The sequence below is a fragment of the Ammodytes marinus genome, assembly GCF_949987685.1.
Source record: "Ammodytes marinus genome assembly, chromosome: 7".
NCBI lineage: Eukaryota > Metazoa > Chordata > Actinopteri > Uranoscopiformes > Ammodytidae > Ammodytes > Ammodytes marinus.
Genome location: NC_137211.1, coordinates 17623975 through 17640986, shown reverse-complemented (window position 1 = coordinate 17640986; position 17012 = coordinate 17623975). Strand labels below are relative to the sequence as shown.

Genomic DNA, 17012 nt, shown 5'->3' with positions numbered 1-17012 from the left:
TGGGATTTCTTGCTGTCGATGGCCATGACATTCTCGGGGGGGTCGCTTACTTTAGTCTAGCATCCTCATTAGGTCAAAAATAAACGTTGTCCTATGTTTTCTTATGAGCAGACACCTGCAAAACCTTTTTTTCTGTTAATTAGTAATTAGTTTGTTAGCATGCTACTCTAAAATAAGTAGGATAGTAAGTTTGCATGCTTGATGCTAATCATAAGTAATTAGTGAGAGAGCATGCCTACGCCTACATGCGTAACTAAATAGCACATGGTAATCCTCTCTTCCAAAACATGTTAGCATACAATTTAGCTCAGAGTAACTACAGTCGCTGGCAGACTCATGTGCTTTGTTTTCTGTCAGTACTGTGAGCCAAATTCAGCTTAGATACTCCAGTTTAATTTCTCCAAATGCTTTTAGGGCCCACATGGTCTCAGTATTAATCAGGGGCACATTTCAGACCATTCAGAGTTACCTGTCACCTCTCCTACTTTTCATGCCTCTTCAATGTAATGTTTCAAATATTATGCCAGCTTGATAAGAAATTCTGCGGCCTATCATATAATCGTATGGATATTAAAGTAAGGGTGGTAAGTTCTATTCTATCCGACTCACTACACAAACCCCTAACTGACAGTAACAATGTCATGTATTCATTTTGAGTAATGCTGTGCATGTAGGCCTACAACCATAGCACAGTGGCGAAAAGATAAAGCTTGATCAACCCAATTTCCTCCTCAACTCTCGTTCTTCTCTTCTCCCTTGGCTTCTATTTCTCACTCTGTTCCAGCCAGCATGCGGGTGTGGAGTGGAGGTGCAGAGTTATAGTGTGGCCCAGTTGCTGGTGGCCCCAATCCAGCCTGAACAAGTGATTTGTTCGGAGATTACAGAAACACAGGACAGAGTAAAGGAGCGTTAATGATGTTACAGGTGTGTGTGAGAGAGAGAAATAGATTAAATTAAAGAGAGGGAGAAAGTGGGTGGGTGTCATTTGAGAAGTGGTCTCTGCTTTGTAGGCACAATAGTTAGCCTATTTCTCAGAAGCACCCTGACAATGAACATTAAATGGTTCAGTGGAAGTATGCTATTCATCTGTTAAACTCTCTAATAGAAAAAAAAAAAAGTCAGTTCAGAATAGAACTTGTTTTGTATCTTGATGACTCATAAGTGTAACAGTTACCCGCGGTGGGCTTTATGGACAAAAAAGAGCAATCTCTCAACAAAGCTCTTCATCCTCCCGTGTAGAAGACGCCTTTGAATAAAACAACATGCCTCGTGGCTGGTGCTTTGTAGTCACAGCAATTAACATTCAAATCACACTGGGTGTTTGCTCTGTCACTTCAGGAACTTACCAAGGATACTTTGGAGAGGGCACCTTCAGTCTCCTCCACACACACACACACACACACACACACACACACACACACACACACACACACACACACCTCCAGCCATATGTGGCCTGGTTCAAGCAGCAGCAGCGTTGACGGTCGGCGCTGTCTCCTGCTCTGCTTAATTACCTGTGTGATGGAGTGGTCCCCTCCACCCACAGCAGAGCAGCCACTGTGTGTCACAGAGTGTCAGGGGTGGAGCGGACAAGTCTCTCCTGCCTCACCTTCCTCTGTCTCTCTTGTCAGATCAGAGTAATAATAAAACAGCAAAAGTCACAAAGCCTATTCTCTTATCACCCCACTATTTCTTTCCATTCATTTCGGTGATGATGCCACCGGCAAGCAAAAATAGGCAATATCAGCTTTATTCTTTTTTTTTCTTATAAGGCAGAAGGAGGGGCATTATTGACTGTCCCAGGCTTTATTAGAAAGTATCCTCTTGGTCTATTGGATGGTACAGAGGGATAGACAATCCTGGACTGAGAATGAGTGGAAGGCACTGAGAGTCCAAACTGTACAGCACCCCGACTAACCCAGGCCACAGTATCCGTTGCTGTAGTAACCGTCTCCAAATCAGAAAGAGGAACTCGAGCACTTTGAGCAGAACCATTTCTCAAAATGTCCCCATCCGCGTTGTCTCTTCCTCTATCTTCTTCTTCCCCCCCTCTTTGTCGACCTCTAATGCAAAAATATTCTGCCACGGTGAATTCATAGACTCAAAAAATGGAATAACCGCATATTCAACAGTTAATGAAATGTAACAAAAAAAAGTTAATGTAATGGACATTTTGACCACTTCCTCATGTACTATTGGGCAGCTTAATCTACTGCAATGGATCATATTTCGGTGAAAACTATGTATGACAAAACTCCTTTTCAATGACCTTAGAAAAACAGCCCTGTTTTCAGCTTTGTGAAGAGACACTCACAGTGAAATGGATGAGATGATGCATTTCCAGCTACTCCAAGGGGGGGCTTTTAAAATAGTCTATTATCTAAGGATAACAAGAATTTCCTCAACCCACAAAGAAAACACTTAATCCTTTAGTTCATCAGAAAAAATTCAAACCACAAAATCTACAGATAGAGATACATGTTTTTTTTTTACAACACAGAAGTAAACGTGTAACCTGAAAAGCATCTATAATAATGTAATGCAGTGAAAAGTGCAATAAAAGCCTCTTAAATGTATTGGAGTTGATTGCATACCATGTAAAAACTCAGGTAAAGGGCCAGTCCCCTTTAATTTGAATTTGGGTAAATGTAATTAGTTACATTAATATTAACGTTCAGCCATAGAACACACACACCTCTGCTACCTGACTTGAGTGGGTTTCTCTAGACAATTGAATCCTGCAGACCAGTGTAAGCCCAAAACACAGATGATACAATCAACATCATTTTCAAGGACAGTTCTGAACATAACCATTGAGTGTTTACATGTAGTCCTAAAGTGGTGTGTAGAACACTTTTAATCAGCCACCAATGCTAATGTGTTCATGAATGATGATGCAAACAGCTGTCTGAACAGAGGCTCCCAGTGTGTCTGAGGTGGTGTTTGGGGCTTTGCTCAGGTGAATGGGGTCTCATGCATACCCAGAATTCACAATGACAGTGGACCGACATTCAACTTGAAGTGCTGCTCTCGGATGGGAATGCATAAAAAGTGAAAACAGGAACCTTCATATTATGAGAGTTTCTATGTTTTGTTTGTGCTCTGCATTGAGGATTTCATTTGTGATTGTTTTTATTTTTAGATGTTCAGCATCCTTTTGCTTAGGCCCCGCTTAGACCTGTTGGCTCATTGATTATATGCTGTGAACATGTTGATGTTGAAAGGCATCATCCTGCAAAGAAACCTGCCAGTAAACAAGAGCTGAAGCTTGAATTATTCATATCTGCAAGGTCACCGTTTAGCATCACAAGCCTAACCGAACTGTGACAAGATAGGGAAGTGGGGAAAAACTATCTGAGATGTTATCAGACACGTGTGTAATAACATTATGTAGCTAAAAGGGTGGTTACTTACAGTGAAATGTTTTGTATGCACAGTTGAGTTCACTGAAATGTGTGTATAATGCACAAACATGACCTGACTGGTTTTAGCTGAAAGATCACTGCCTCTCCTAAGACATCAACATTATAAGTCTGACTCTTCTTCCCTGTGGCACTACTGCTGTTGCAACATGCCCATATACCAACACTACTTCAAAGAGCCCCATGTCTCTCCGACTTTGAAGCTGAGGCAGAGCATCAGTTCAGATGTGTACTGTTCAGTGATAGCCCTATGTTCTGAAGTGGCTTCCAAAAGTTTGGACATAGTCAAGCAACACATCTCTCTTTGATTTCGAGTTCTCTCTCTCTCTCTCCATCTCTCTCTCTCTCTCTCTCTCTCTGACTACCTCTCTCAACCACTTAAACCGGATTTGTGTGCGCAAACATTAACTGCAGAAAGGATTGTAAGCTGTGCATTGGCACACAGAACCACACGTCACGTAATGGCTTCATATACTGTATATCTTAAAGATGAGCTTTGCGTCACCGATTACGTGTGTTGTGTAAATGTTCAGTCCGATCTGAACATAGTGTGTATATTAAGAATCTGAAGTACAACATCCTGATAGGCTAGGAGGCAGAACAGCGGTGCGACATCCTGTCGTCATAGAGCGGTTCATTGCTGCTGTAGTTTCTCTTCAGTGTCCTGTCATCAACACGCAGCTCTTGTATACGAGGTGATCCGACCTGCAGTAATCCACAAAGGCTGTTTTATTATTTAGTCGACAAGGTCTCGACTGATTACTTCATCTCTCGATGGCTCAGTCGTTCGCGGGACAGTATAGCCACCGCACGCTGTCCAAAATCGGACATAAGAAGTGAATGATGCTGTGAGAGAGGAAGCATTGTTGGAGGATTCTGTGAGTGTGTGACAAGCTGCTCACTGGGAGGTAGACAGCCGAAAGGAATCGCACTTCGAAGCTCACGCGCGGCTCCAGCTACGGAATCCCGACTTGTTTACCCTGGCTGTACCGGGCACAGAGGAGCACCGTTGCGCAGTCTTTACGCACAACCAAAAGAGCTGGCTGTGGGGGCGCCTATCTTTCACCACCATCACCATGTCAGCGGCAACAGCTTCAATAGCAGATGTGTCCAGGACTGATTTAAAAAACAAAGATGACAGGCGTGAGTGGAATAGCTCAGGTAAGAAAGACAACACAGCAAACCAAGTAGTGTCTAATGCATAGCCTAATCCAGGTGGGTGTTTGTGGGACGCAGCAGATCGGATTTTGGCGCTTTGCAATTATTCCAGTTCTATCCTATATGAATGGAGGTCTGGGTTCCCCCTTTTATTACATAAAAGAATCATGTGAGAAGGTAAGTCTTTTTGAAACACTGACCCCTAAAAAAACACTAACACATTTTGTGTGTTACCTTGAAGCTAGTGCTGTTTTCTTCCTGTGTTATATCCATAGGGACTAAAGAGCAGTTTCCAAACAATGTCTCTAGGATTAATAGTCGAGGCACAGTGGGCCTATATAACGTGATGCATTTTCAGATTATCCTTTTCAGGAATGGGTGTGTGGTCATTTCTGAGAAATGCGAATAGCACACAACCAGAGCCATCTGGGTTTGTTAAGGGAACCTCCAATGAGATTCATGCACACCTTTACTGTACATGTCATTATTTATACATCTTTTTTTAAAGAAAACTAAAACTAAAAGGAAGTGAAAAAGGGAGGCAACAACTGTGGTTTTAACACCAGAAATTAGTCTTCGCCGATTCACAGCTGGGCCTCTTTCTTTCTCACTCACACACACACACGCGCGCGCACACTCACACACACACACACACACACACACACACACACACACACACACACACACACACACACACACACACACACACACATACGTTTTGTAAAAGTGATGCATTCTACTTATTGGCAATGAAGTGCTTTCTTGTGTTACAAAAACTTGAATATGGTGAGCTGATGCTAATGACCTGCAGGGGAGTATTTATCCCAGTTCAGACTGGCCCTGCGCCATTGTAATAAATAATCCAAAGCATGTGTAATTACTTCAAACAAATACAACACTCCAACTAATTTCTTTCTTTCTTTCTTTCTTTCTTTCTTTCTTTCTTTCTTTCTTTCTTTCTTTCTTTCTTTCTTTCTTTCTTTCTTTCTTTCTTTCTTTCTTTCTTTCTTTCTTTCTTTCTTTCTTTCTTTCTTTCTTTCTTTCTTTCTTTATTTCTTTCTTTCTTTCTTTATTTGTGTCTGTCTGGTAAGGACCTTAGGTGTGACAAATGTGCACCACGTGTTAGTTTGCTTGTTTTTCCCACCAGATCCGCACTGCATTGTCCATCTTATATTCTTGAACATTTCTAAAATTTGATAGTTCCAAGGAGAACCATTACACAACATATCCTGTGCCACAAGTCCATTCTTTTTAAGGAAAACCAGGAGCAGTTTCCCTCAGTAAACAAGCATGCCAGCAAGCTTTTGCTGGACCTAATCACCATGTCCTTCCCAGTTCTATTGGAAATCCCTCACTTGATGTCATTGTGTTTACTTGCATTCCTACATCTTGTGTCATGATGAAGTGTAAGGCTTATGTTGTGGGTTCCTCAGACTGACACTTGAGGAAACCTCCCCTCCTGTAATATGCTGAAGCCTGCTCTGTGCTGGATGATGACTGCTTGTTTAGCATGGCTCCAGATGGCCTGTGTGCTTCCACCAGCCCTCCAAGGCCTTTTGTTTAACGACTTATCACATTTCCTGCTTCGATACGGTTAGAATTGGATGCAGCACAGCACCGAGCTGTTACAGGGGGGGACAGTGTTTTTGTCAAGCGGTCTTGTGCAGCCCTACAGGGGTTCAGCGCTGATAGCTGTGGAATGACTGTCCCGTTAAACACTGAATCGCACCCTGCAGTGATCCATTCTTCTTTGCCCTAAACTGTGTTCTTGAGCTACTTTTGAATATGGAGTTGTCCAATTATCTCTGTGAAAAACAAATTTTCTTTTGACTGGAGCTTGATTCACATCTATCACCTATAACAAGATTCAATCACAGCCACTGTTTCTGATGAACCACAGCCTGACTCTCTGACTTTCTTTTAGGTCAGTGCACCCCCATGCCTCTGCCAGCCCTGGGCACCCAGAGGATCATCCAGGGCAATGGCACCAACGTGGGCACAGTCATTAAACTGCAGTGCCCAGACAGACACAAACTGGTAGGAAGGGAAATGACGTGCATCATGGACACCAACAGCACCCACTGGGTGGGGGAGACCTACTGTAAACGTGAGTCAGAATTTATAGCCTGACATTATTGTTTTAGAAAGCATGGCACTCGCTGTCAGTCTGAATCTCCTGCATGTTAATCCAGGAGTCTAATTTGATGTAAACTCTATAACCAAAATGTGTTTGTGTGAGAATGTTTCTAAAGCTTTAACTGGAAAAATCTGCAGCAGCTGCTAAAATTCCCCTGAACTGTCAACTCATTATTCCGAAGAGATTGAATATATATTAAACATTATGTGACAGGCATTGTGGTTATGAGCAGTGATGAATACAGTTATTGTACTATTTGGCTTGCAATAAAACAAAGCTCCAAATTATGCGGGGAGACAATCATTTGTTGCTCCCGGGACAAGGCTCAATATTAATGCCAATGCAGAGCAGAGAGAAGAATTATTTGAAGCAGGTGCACAGTTAGTCCTTCTCTTAGTGAGCGAGTGGAGAGAGTGAGAGCGGGATCTTAAATTTTGTCTCATGATCAATCACTGTGGGAGCGAAGAAGGCGTCTGGTGTGGAACTCAAACAAATTTAAAATGGAATTTATGGATCATTGTCCTTTCCATGATGTGCTGGCATGCTAAATGACTATTTCTGCCAATCTCCCACAGTCAAATGATAATAAAAAGACTTGTGATATAGCAGAGTGTGTGGCACACTTTATCTGTTAAGCCGGAGCATGGTGGCAGTGTTTGGCAGTGAGGTGCTTGAGTCTGATTAAATAGCCATACATGGATATTGCAGTGTGGTGAAGAATGCAGCTGTCTATTTGGGAGCACGAAAAATGGAAATCAAGTTAATAAATTATTCAATAGCCGAGTCTTTCTCTCTCTCACACCCCAGCACTGTCTCCCTTTGAGGACTACGGTTTCCGTGTGGCCGTGCTGGCATCTATTGTGAGCTCAGCCATAATATTCCTCATGTCCATGGCCTTCATCACCTGCTGTTTGGTCGACTGCATCAAAGAGGACAAAAGGAGGAAGCAGGGGAGGTGAGTGACAAGGCAACTGTTTTAGAGGAAGGACTCCAAAAGTTTAAACTAGCAGAAGTTTTGTTGACGAAGTGTTACTGTTGACTGCAGAGCTGATTATGAAGCCTTTCCAATCCAGCATGGACCTACATTACTATCTTGCAGTCTTCTTCCTTCCCATCTGTACAGTGTCACATGTCATGTGCATCCTGGTCAGGCAAACCAAACAGGGACCCCACTCGTAGAAAAAAAACAAATCCATATCTACTGTAGGTCAAAAGAAACACAGCAGTGGACCTTAAAAAGTATTATCAGAAAACTATACTTTAAAGTACACAATAGTGACAGTGATTATTACGCAGAAAAAGGGCCCCTGTGACTGATATTGCATTAAATTGTAAGGTGTAATCATGAATACTGATGCATCATGCGCAAATAGCATTTTAGGTTGAGGCAGAGCTAGTTTAAACTTATAGCTCTGTCCAGTAGTTCCCTACACAGTAGCCGGGCCACCTCTAAAGGGGAAGTATTGGATAACAGAAGCTCTTTGGAGTTGGAGTTAAATGATAGAGTGAAGTTTTATGGATTAACAAATGGAAGTACTTTTTTTCAGTTTTTTTCTTAGTGCAAGTACTATCTAAGTTATTTCACACACACTGCTCCTTTGCTCCCTTCACTGGTAACCAGTGGCTGCCCAAATCCGTTTTATAAGACTGGTACTCGTATTCCGTGCTGCAAACGGATCAGGCTCATGCAGCCTATCCAGGACATGGTTAAACCACTTCACTCTGCATCAGCCAATCAAATCACTGTTGCCTATAGCCACTCCTCAACAGAATCACAACAGCACAGTGGAACGACCTCCCAATTGATATCACAACATGAAATTCTACACATCTTAGACTGCACCTTACACATCTTAGACTGCACCTTGGCAAAAACATTTAGGAAAGAAGGCTCTTATTTACTGTAGGGCTTTGTAGTTTATCTTATTTGAAGCCAATGTCCTTGAATGATTCTGTTGTGGGTTTGTACCTGGCTGAATGCAATTATTGTAAGTCGCTTTGGATGAAAGCATCCTCACATGACATGTAATTTAATATAATGTACCTAGTTACTTAGCAAATCAAAGCAGAGAGTTATCAGTTTCCTGGGTGACATATCTACCAAATTGAAATACTGCCGTGCCGGTTTGAACAAATGTTTTGTTACAGGGAGCCAGATGTTTGGCAGTGGGACGAACAAGCCCAACAGCATCCCGAGGACAACAGGTCCCGCTTTAGCCATAAAGGAAGAAACAACAACAACAACAACACCACCCAGGAGAAGGCACTTTCACTGTGGAACACCGCTCACCCATCTGTGTGTGAGGAAAGGCAAACCTGCAGGTGAGATGTGGGATGACCTTTGCCCTCAAGGGGGCGGAAAGATTGCAACCCCTGATTCCAAATCACAAACTCTTTCTTTTATTTAGTCTACATACTACAGCTGAGCATTCAAAGTATGAAGTTATCATGCAGTAGGCATACAATTGGGACATAGTTTTACTTGTGTATTTCATCATTAAAGGTGCACTTTGGGTGTGTCAGAGAAGTGAACATTTTCTTAGTTGTATAGTAACAAACTTTCAACATGCGGAAAATGATATCCCTGGCTGGAACACTGTTTGAAGTTAGTAAGCTACCTTAAAAGTTTCTTTTTCACTTTTGTTGTTTACAGCAGCAGGGCCCGCAGTTTTTTTTACAAACATATTCTAGTCTTACGTTTGGTGCCAGGTTCCTGAAAATAATTTTGAATGGATTTATGATGACAGAATTATTCAATACTAAGAATTACATGTGAAGAAAATACTTTTTGTAAACTAACTGCAGGCTTTGCTAACATAAACAAATCTCCCTCCCCTGAACCCGCATAGTGCACCTTTAAGGATAACATCATTTTGTCTTCCTAAATAGCAAGGGGAAGTAAGGGGTTTGGAACGCAGCCCAAAGACAGAAGACAAGCAGACCTGCAGGAACATTACAAAAACAACTTCCTGTCTTTTCCTCCACAGATGTCATCAGCAATACGCCTACGGTCCCTCCTGCACATATGGCCCTGCTCCTGCTCCACTCTCTGCTCTCCCCGGCCGTGACTATAACCAGCCTCTCTTGCCCCGAGACCTGGAATCTGAACAGACAATCTGCAGTCCACTTCAGTACTATACACCTCCAAGGTCCTCAGCTCACATGACGACTCAAGGCTCTGTCCAGCTCTCGGCAGCAGGGCCCGGCTCGCTGTGGCAGTACAGAGCAGAGCAGAGCAGTTTGTCTGGATCCAGGCCATCATCCACAGATGAGTCCCACCCGAGGAATATAAACCCCGCCAAAGAATTCCCCATTCGGGTTATATCAGTGTGAGGACAATTGTTGGAGGGGAATTCCTTCAGTCAAGAGCTTGTTTACCCATCAAAAATGTACAACAGTGTCAACTGTATGGATGAGGACTGTGGGACGAAATGACTGACCGAACTCTCTGGTCTTGTTGAAATGGTTGTGTCTGCAGTTCTACACAGTATGAAGGCTCTATATAGTCACAATGATCTGACAGACTTAAAGTATGTGCCTTTTTGCCAACTGTAATGGCACACTGCCCTCTGCCTGAATAGGAGAGCCATTGCACTTGCAGGACACAAGTCTTGGTTTGTTTTACAGGCTCCCTGTTTTTAGAAGGGTCAGAATACTTTCTTGAGCTTCTCACAAAGCAATTAAAGTGTTGTGTCGAGGTAAAAGTCAATCATTAAGTTGCTTAGTGGGACATTATTCAAACAACTTAGTTGAAGGAAATTGTCTGAGAAAGTCATCTCAGGGCAGGAATGAAGGTGGAGAGGAAGAGCAGACCATCTGCAAAGCGGAGTGTGTACATGTATTTTCTCTCTTAAAATATTGTATATAAATTAAAGACTTCTACTGATGTTGAGTGAGAATGTGTTGCATTGAACAATGGTGAGTGCATTTTCCTATGGATGAATGTACATGTTTAAAAGCCAAAATTATATGACAGACTTTTGAAATGTATCTAAATTGTGGATTCATTTGTAGCCTTTAAAGATATATTTTTTTAAACTCATGGACGATGAAGTGACATGAATTAAATACAGTGGTAAATGAACGCTCTGTATAAGCTTAGGCAAATCCTGGTAATCTGTCTGTCAGCTCAGTCTCCTGTCGCTGTCGGCCGATTGATACTCAACATGTGGCCCAGTGCGGCGCAGGGCGGGGACAGCACAGACACCGGACTGGGACAACAGGAAGTTTGACCGGGAGGCTGTGGGTCGGTCGCAGGGAGGCGAGGAGTAAGGAGTCCCGCGCGCCGATGGATGGTCAGTATGACAGGTTTGTGAATCAAGGGTAAGCTTTTTTGTTTTGCTTTTGGAGAACTTGCAGTTGCATAACCCCTGCGCGCTGATTTGTACTAGTAGGCCTAAGGCCTATACACTGGCTCGCCGATCGCCAACTGTGCGTCTGGTTGCACCACTTGTTGCATAAAATGTAGCATACAGTTAAGTTGCATTAAGTTGCTATAGCAAATCGGCCCATGTTATTAAATAGGCAGGCTACATTCATTTTGTCTTAATGTGAAGATTATTTTGGGCGTTCCTTAACACCGCTTGAAATAGCCTGACTATTCTGTCCAAATATCCAGCATAACTAAAATATGAGCAATGTGGTTGAAGTCTGGAATTTGACATTCTGTGTTTATTAAATTCTGCTTAATAGGCAAAGGAATTGCTCGTTTATGTCACACGACTTCTGCTGCTTTCAAACTAATTCATCAGAAGTGAGCTGGAAAAACATCAACAGGGATATGTGGGTTTTTGTGATGCTGCTAATATAGGCAACGTGGGAAAACTGCATCTTTTCTGCAGCCTCAAAAATGACCATTGAGTTCTAGGAAGATGGGCTTCACCAAACTGGTATTTACTGCAGGGCTCATAGGCGTTGTATCATAATATCTTTGTGTATTTTGTTCACACCTTAACTCAGTAGGCATATGTGATTCGTACAGTCACTTGAATTAAACAGTTTTTTATTAATCAATCAATCCAGTGTGGCCACATGGATTATTTTGCGGCAAGCCAGCGTATTCACCCGTCCAAACGAGAGAATAAACCTCTTAGTCATTTATTTTCAGATCAGGACCGATGCCAAGACCAGCTCACTCACAAACACAAACTCACTCAACAGGCCTTCAATGAGAGCTTTGTAGAACCATCTACAATAGAGGGACTTAACCTTTCTCTGACCTGACCTCCAGACTATGGCACATGCAACTGTTTTGATCATTGAGGATTTTAAAGGAGAAGTAAGTGATATATGTGTAAAATTACTCTATATTCACATAGCAATCACTTAAACAGTATGCACAGTTCATAACACAGGTCTGTCTCCCAGTCATTCAGCTTTGCAGTAATTGCCAGATAAATTTTCGAGGATCCCGCTAATTTTTTTTTGCAATCAAGAGACAGAGCGCTATAAAGAGGCGGTTCTCTGTGCCCATGAACGATGAGTCACTGCTCTCCGTCGCGGCACTATCTGACGAAGACGGCTGTGTGTTCATGTGATGGTGACGTAGGGACGAGGGGAGGGGACTGCTAACTGCAGTCACTGACAGGAAGTCTTACTTACTTCTCCTTTAAGAATATGGAATTAGGAATTAAAGAGTGTATGTAGTGTAGAGTGCATCTGTTGTAACACGGCCTCTTGTATTGCATACGTCTTTGACCAGACATTTACGACTGTCATGAGCAGCTCCGGAGAGACGCCCACTTCCTGTGCTCAGACCAGAGGATGGACACTGAGCTGGTGGACAGGCTGGTGCTGCAGCTGAACAGGATTTACCCCCAGATACTCAGTGACAAGGAAGCACACAGGGTCAGTAGTGGCTAGTACTACAGATAATATATGACATCGTTCCCAAAAAAACACACCTTTTTCTGACCAGTCATTGTGTCCTTACACTTGAATCTGCTGAACTAAATTCAAACCTTAAAACACACATAAAAAAAACTGAAAAAAGGAACGCAAAGACAAATCAAAATAAACAAAAGGACTTCCAATTACATTGTTTAAACTATAGGCAAATGTTAAACAGAAAATAAAAAGTCAACGACATAACTACATTTAAACTTTGAGCAAAAGAACAAAGTGCAGGTAAACGGGCAGGTCATTCAAACTGAGCATGTGTCTCTCTCCCTGCAGTTCAGGACCCTGAGTGTGCCCACCGAGGTGCGGTTAGCTGGGCTGTTGACCCACCTGTACGGGAAGGGCGAGGAGGCCTGCCATGAATTCTACAGAGGGCTTCACATCCATGCGGAGGACGTGTACTCCAGCCTGCCCACCAGAGTCACACTAAGAGGTAAGAACACAGGCCTTGACCAGGGCCTCCTCTCAGACAATATTCTTCTCAAGCAATTTGAATGTATTTGGTGTATAAATGTCTTGCATTGGTTTAATGGGGACATACATTTAAATGTTAAAGGAATACTTCACCCATACTGAACCAGCGTTCTATCATTATTAAGTAACTATTATAATATAATGAATGAGGTTTTTCTTCCCTCAGTCTTCCCTTAGTCTTCCCTTGGCCCAGCTGTCCTGTTAATCCTTACCCTTACTGTGATGTCACAAGAAGGAAACTGTAGGGTTAGACATTGAGACCATAAAACACTCTCTCTGCCTTTTCTCAGGCTAAGATGATCCGATTTCATTTTTTTTGCACATTTATACTAAATAGGATCTCCGAGTTCAATACACCTTCATATTCCAACCGGTGAAGTAGGCCTTTAAGTACAAATCAGAGCAGGTTTCATATACAGTATAGCTCACTGCCTTTTAATGATACAAAGTAGGTCCTCCTGGTGAATAAAATAGGAATGACATCAATATTTACAATATGCCAAAGAGTTTTGGAACATCATCCTGTTGTTCTATTGCATTGTTTAGAGGAGCCTGAAGCTTAATAATTTAATTGCCAATGACTGCTGTTGTAATTGTTTTGCATATGACAAATAAACCTCTTAAATGTTGTGGGTTCAATAAACAGTCTGTATCATCTAAAACTCCTGTATGTAATATTATCAAAGTTAAATCAGCGCTCTGCTTACATTGCTGTGTTGTCTGCATTGGTACACATACATCCTTAGTTTTCAGAGCTGTGTTGACCAGTTAATCCAATGTGGTCAGGCAAATCTTACTAGCAACTCCCCCGGTGTTCCATAATGGTGGCTCCCCTGCTGTGTAATTACCCTGCTGTACCTGCGTGTAGACTTATCCTGTTTAGGGGACAGACAGAAGCCAATGTGCTGCCCTGACTGCAGTTCAAGTTGTGGATCTGAGTCTGACATTACAGATGCTGTGGTTATTTAAAGGGTAGGTAGGTGTACCCATTCACCATTTGTTAACTCTCTGTTCTAGAGGTGGCAGATCCAGAATGGATTTACGATGTGGAAATCGACCCTGAGAGATTTGTGCTTAACGACAGAGGTAAATCTATGTAGAATACAATTACACCCACTTTACCTGTTGTCAATGCAGTTTTTATTTGAACTTACATTTTTAAAACTTAATTCAGATAGATAATTAATCTCAGTGAGCAGTCCGTTAACTTCATGTTTTTATCAAGTTTATGTGTTCATCTTGTATAGATAGAATTTGATTTGACAGCACTTACTCTCTGGTGCATTCAATTAAACTTCAACATTTGAGACTTGCCCAGAGGCATCATGTATTTGGACATCTTAAATCCTTTACTGCCATTCTAAATAGCAGGGAAGATTACAGGATACACTAAAAAAGGGGGCATTTTGATGGATGAGCCATTTAAAGAAGGTGTCTAGTCTATGCACATTGACTTTTAATCCTGCAGTGGCCTAAACTGAAACCTGTGGCCGCCTGCAATGTAGGAAAGTAGTTGTCAAAAGTAATGTTTAAAAGGTGGGAAGAAGTCTCATCTAATCACATGTATTTTAATGGGCGCCTTTTGATCTATTATTAAGTTTCAATTGGAAATATGAGTTGTTTGTACAAGATGGTGGTGGTCTCTATAGTTTGCGTGTGTATCAGGGTGCCTCGGTACCCCTCACTGATCCTCAGATAAGCCACTTAAGCCCAACTAAGCTTTGTTCTTCAGCCAATGTAGTTGTCTGCTGAACTTTTTAACCTCGAGCATCAGAATGTGGGCCCCTCTGCTCTGCCCTGCATTACCCATTCATCATTCCATTGCATCCAGGGCTTTTGTCTTTGTGGGTCAATTGAGCTCACATGTTTAAGCCCCTGTCCAAAACAGCTTCCTCTGTCCTGCATTCCTTTGAACATTCAGGGGGCGCATTCACCGGGGTCAAAGGTGTGTCAGCAGGGCAATGGGTCATCAGTGAACACTGGACTCACTCATCGGCTGAACACACAACTGATGGCATGTTTAGACTCTAGACTCTTTGCTCTTGTCATATACAAGTGTACATTTCAGATTTTCTTTTTTTAGCTCATATTTTAGGAAGACAGCGGCCCACTTAGCTTATAGGTGTTATTTTACTGAATTGTCACTGGTGAAAGCTTTCACTTTTCTCTTCACTTCTCCAGGGCCAATGTTCTTCTTGAGCTGTTTCAGTGTTGTAGTTGGTGTTGCGATGCTCTACTATTACAAAGGTGAGTCAAACTTAGTGATGGAGAAGGGATCATACTTAGCTATCGGGCATTTGAAACTCTTGTTTTCAGCATTTCTGAACCACATATTTTCTAAACTTATTGTTGACAATTTTTCTCTGCCAACAGTGGGTGAGACATTGAAATGCACTGGTCCGTTTCTTCACTGCTCTGCAGCAAGACTTAGCGAAGGTGCTAAAGATGTTTTGATTTCCTATGCTGAGGTTGGGAAGCAGAAAAAAAGAGGCTAAGGTGCTGCAATGCTTAAGAATGAGCCCAGAGAAGAACAAGCCAAGAAATTGGCCACTTTGCAGTGCCAAACTCTGTAAGAGCCATACACCTTGTTTGCATTATTTCTAAGCACTTACCAATTGCTATTTAATCCCTGAGAGGCTGACACTGACACACATCATTCTGTTACAAATTCCCACTGTTCACATCTTTTTTTTATAGAAAAATGTTCTACCGTAACCCTTGTTTGTATGAGATTGATTGCGTTAACAGAACTACTTCCAAACACATCTTCAGCTGCCATGGAGTGTATACTATTAACTGTGTGTGAGTAACTGGACACCCACACAGGTGTTTTCAATCACTCTGGCTGATTAGACCTCTGCTAATGTTGGATGTCACCAAACTACGGACCAATAAGAATGAGAAAGTGGTTAAGTCATCCCGTCCTGACAGTTACAACAAAGCCAGCAGAAGGCTGAAGGAGGTGTCAATCAAGCCCTTGCGGTCCTGAGAAGAGGTCTCGTTAGGCAACATGAGTGAAAATGAAAACACCTGTGCTGGCTTGCATGGACCAACTAGCTTGGAATGTGTATTTGAGTGCACTTTAACAATGTTCAACCTTTGCTCGAATAAAGCACAATACATTTTGACATCATCTCAAGTGCTTTCTAATTTTTTTTAATCTAGGAAGACAATGAATTGACAAAAATGTACACAAAAAAAAATCCATTAATTAGCATTAAAAATTGTATGCTGTTTGGTATTACAGTTGGGAAGAATTAAGATCACATTGATGAGCAGTGCGGTGAGGTGAGCTTTTCTAGATTTGTGTCTGGGACTGTTGAAGACTGTTTTAGATGGTGATATTTCTGACATGTCTTACCGATTGAACAGCCTTGATAAATACACTAGAGGGCACTGCTTCCTTATTCAGTGCACCAAAGTGGGAAACAAGGATGATGGAAAATGGTCTGGCGTGCTATACCAGTGACATCTGTTGAATTAATAATGACTATCAAATTGATTGAATGAATGGATAAAGTCAACTTAATTAAACGCTACATTAAACACATGCTGCAGGCTGCTCGAGACAAACGTGTGTTTGGGCTGATTGCCTGTCATACTCACTCAAAGGCCTTTTCAAGTATTTCTTCAAAATGATCAATCGGTAAAAAAGTGGCCACATCAAAGAGGGCATGTAGATCTGACAGTGCATCTCTTGAGGAGATTCTCGTGTGTGTGATCTTGGGCAACTGAGGGCCACTTTCCCCGCCTCTGTCTTCTCTGCAAAAGAGAGAGAGAGAGAGCTGCAAATGAGAGAGGGGAGTCAGAGAGAGAGAGGGGATGAGATGAGGGGGTGGACAAAGGGGGTTGGAAATGTCACCAGGGTGGTTGTCCAGTTTGAACGCTTGCGCCCACATTTGCACGAGAGAGACGATAATTGT

General features: G+C 42.2%; 2 protein-coding genes across 2 annotated transcripts; both read left to right on the top strand.

The window, feature by feature from the left end:
• Nucleotides 1-4128: 4128 nt before the first annotated feature.
• Nucleotides 4129-10514, top strand: susd3 (sushi domain containing 3). The gene is made up of 5 exons (XM_080030681.1): nucleotides 4129-4583; nucleotides 6505-6687; nucleotides 7525-7672; nucleotides 8866-9039; nucleotides 9705-10514. Exons 1-5 carry the CDS (start codon nucleotides 4499-4501, stop codon nucleotides 10048-10050), a joined length of 936 nt encoding a protein of 311 aa, XP_079886807.1. The 5' UTR covers nucleotides 4129-4498; the 3' UTR covers nucleotides 10051-10514.
• Nucleotides 10515-11005: 491 nt separating this feature from the next.
• LOC307252886 (caspase recruitment domain-containing protein 19-like) lies at nucleotides 11006-15584 on the top strand (the record flags this gene model as incomplete). Its single annotated transcript, XM_080030710.1, has 6 exons — nucleotides 11006-11012; nucleotides 12419-12564; nucleotides 12892-13048; nucleotides 14107-14175; nucleotides 15271-15336; nucleotides 15463-15584. The coding sequence occupies 6 exons, from the start codon at nucleotides 11006-11008 to the stop codon at nucleotides 15582-15584; spliced, it is 567 nt and encodes a 188-aa protein (XP_079886836.1).
• Nucleotides 15585-17012: the final 1428 nt, after the last annotated feature.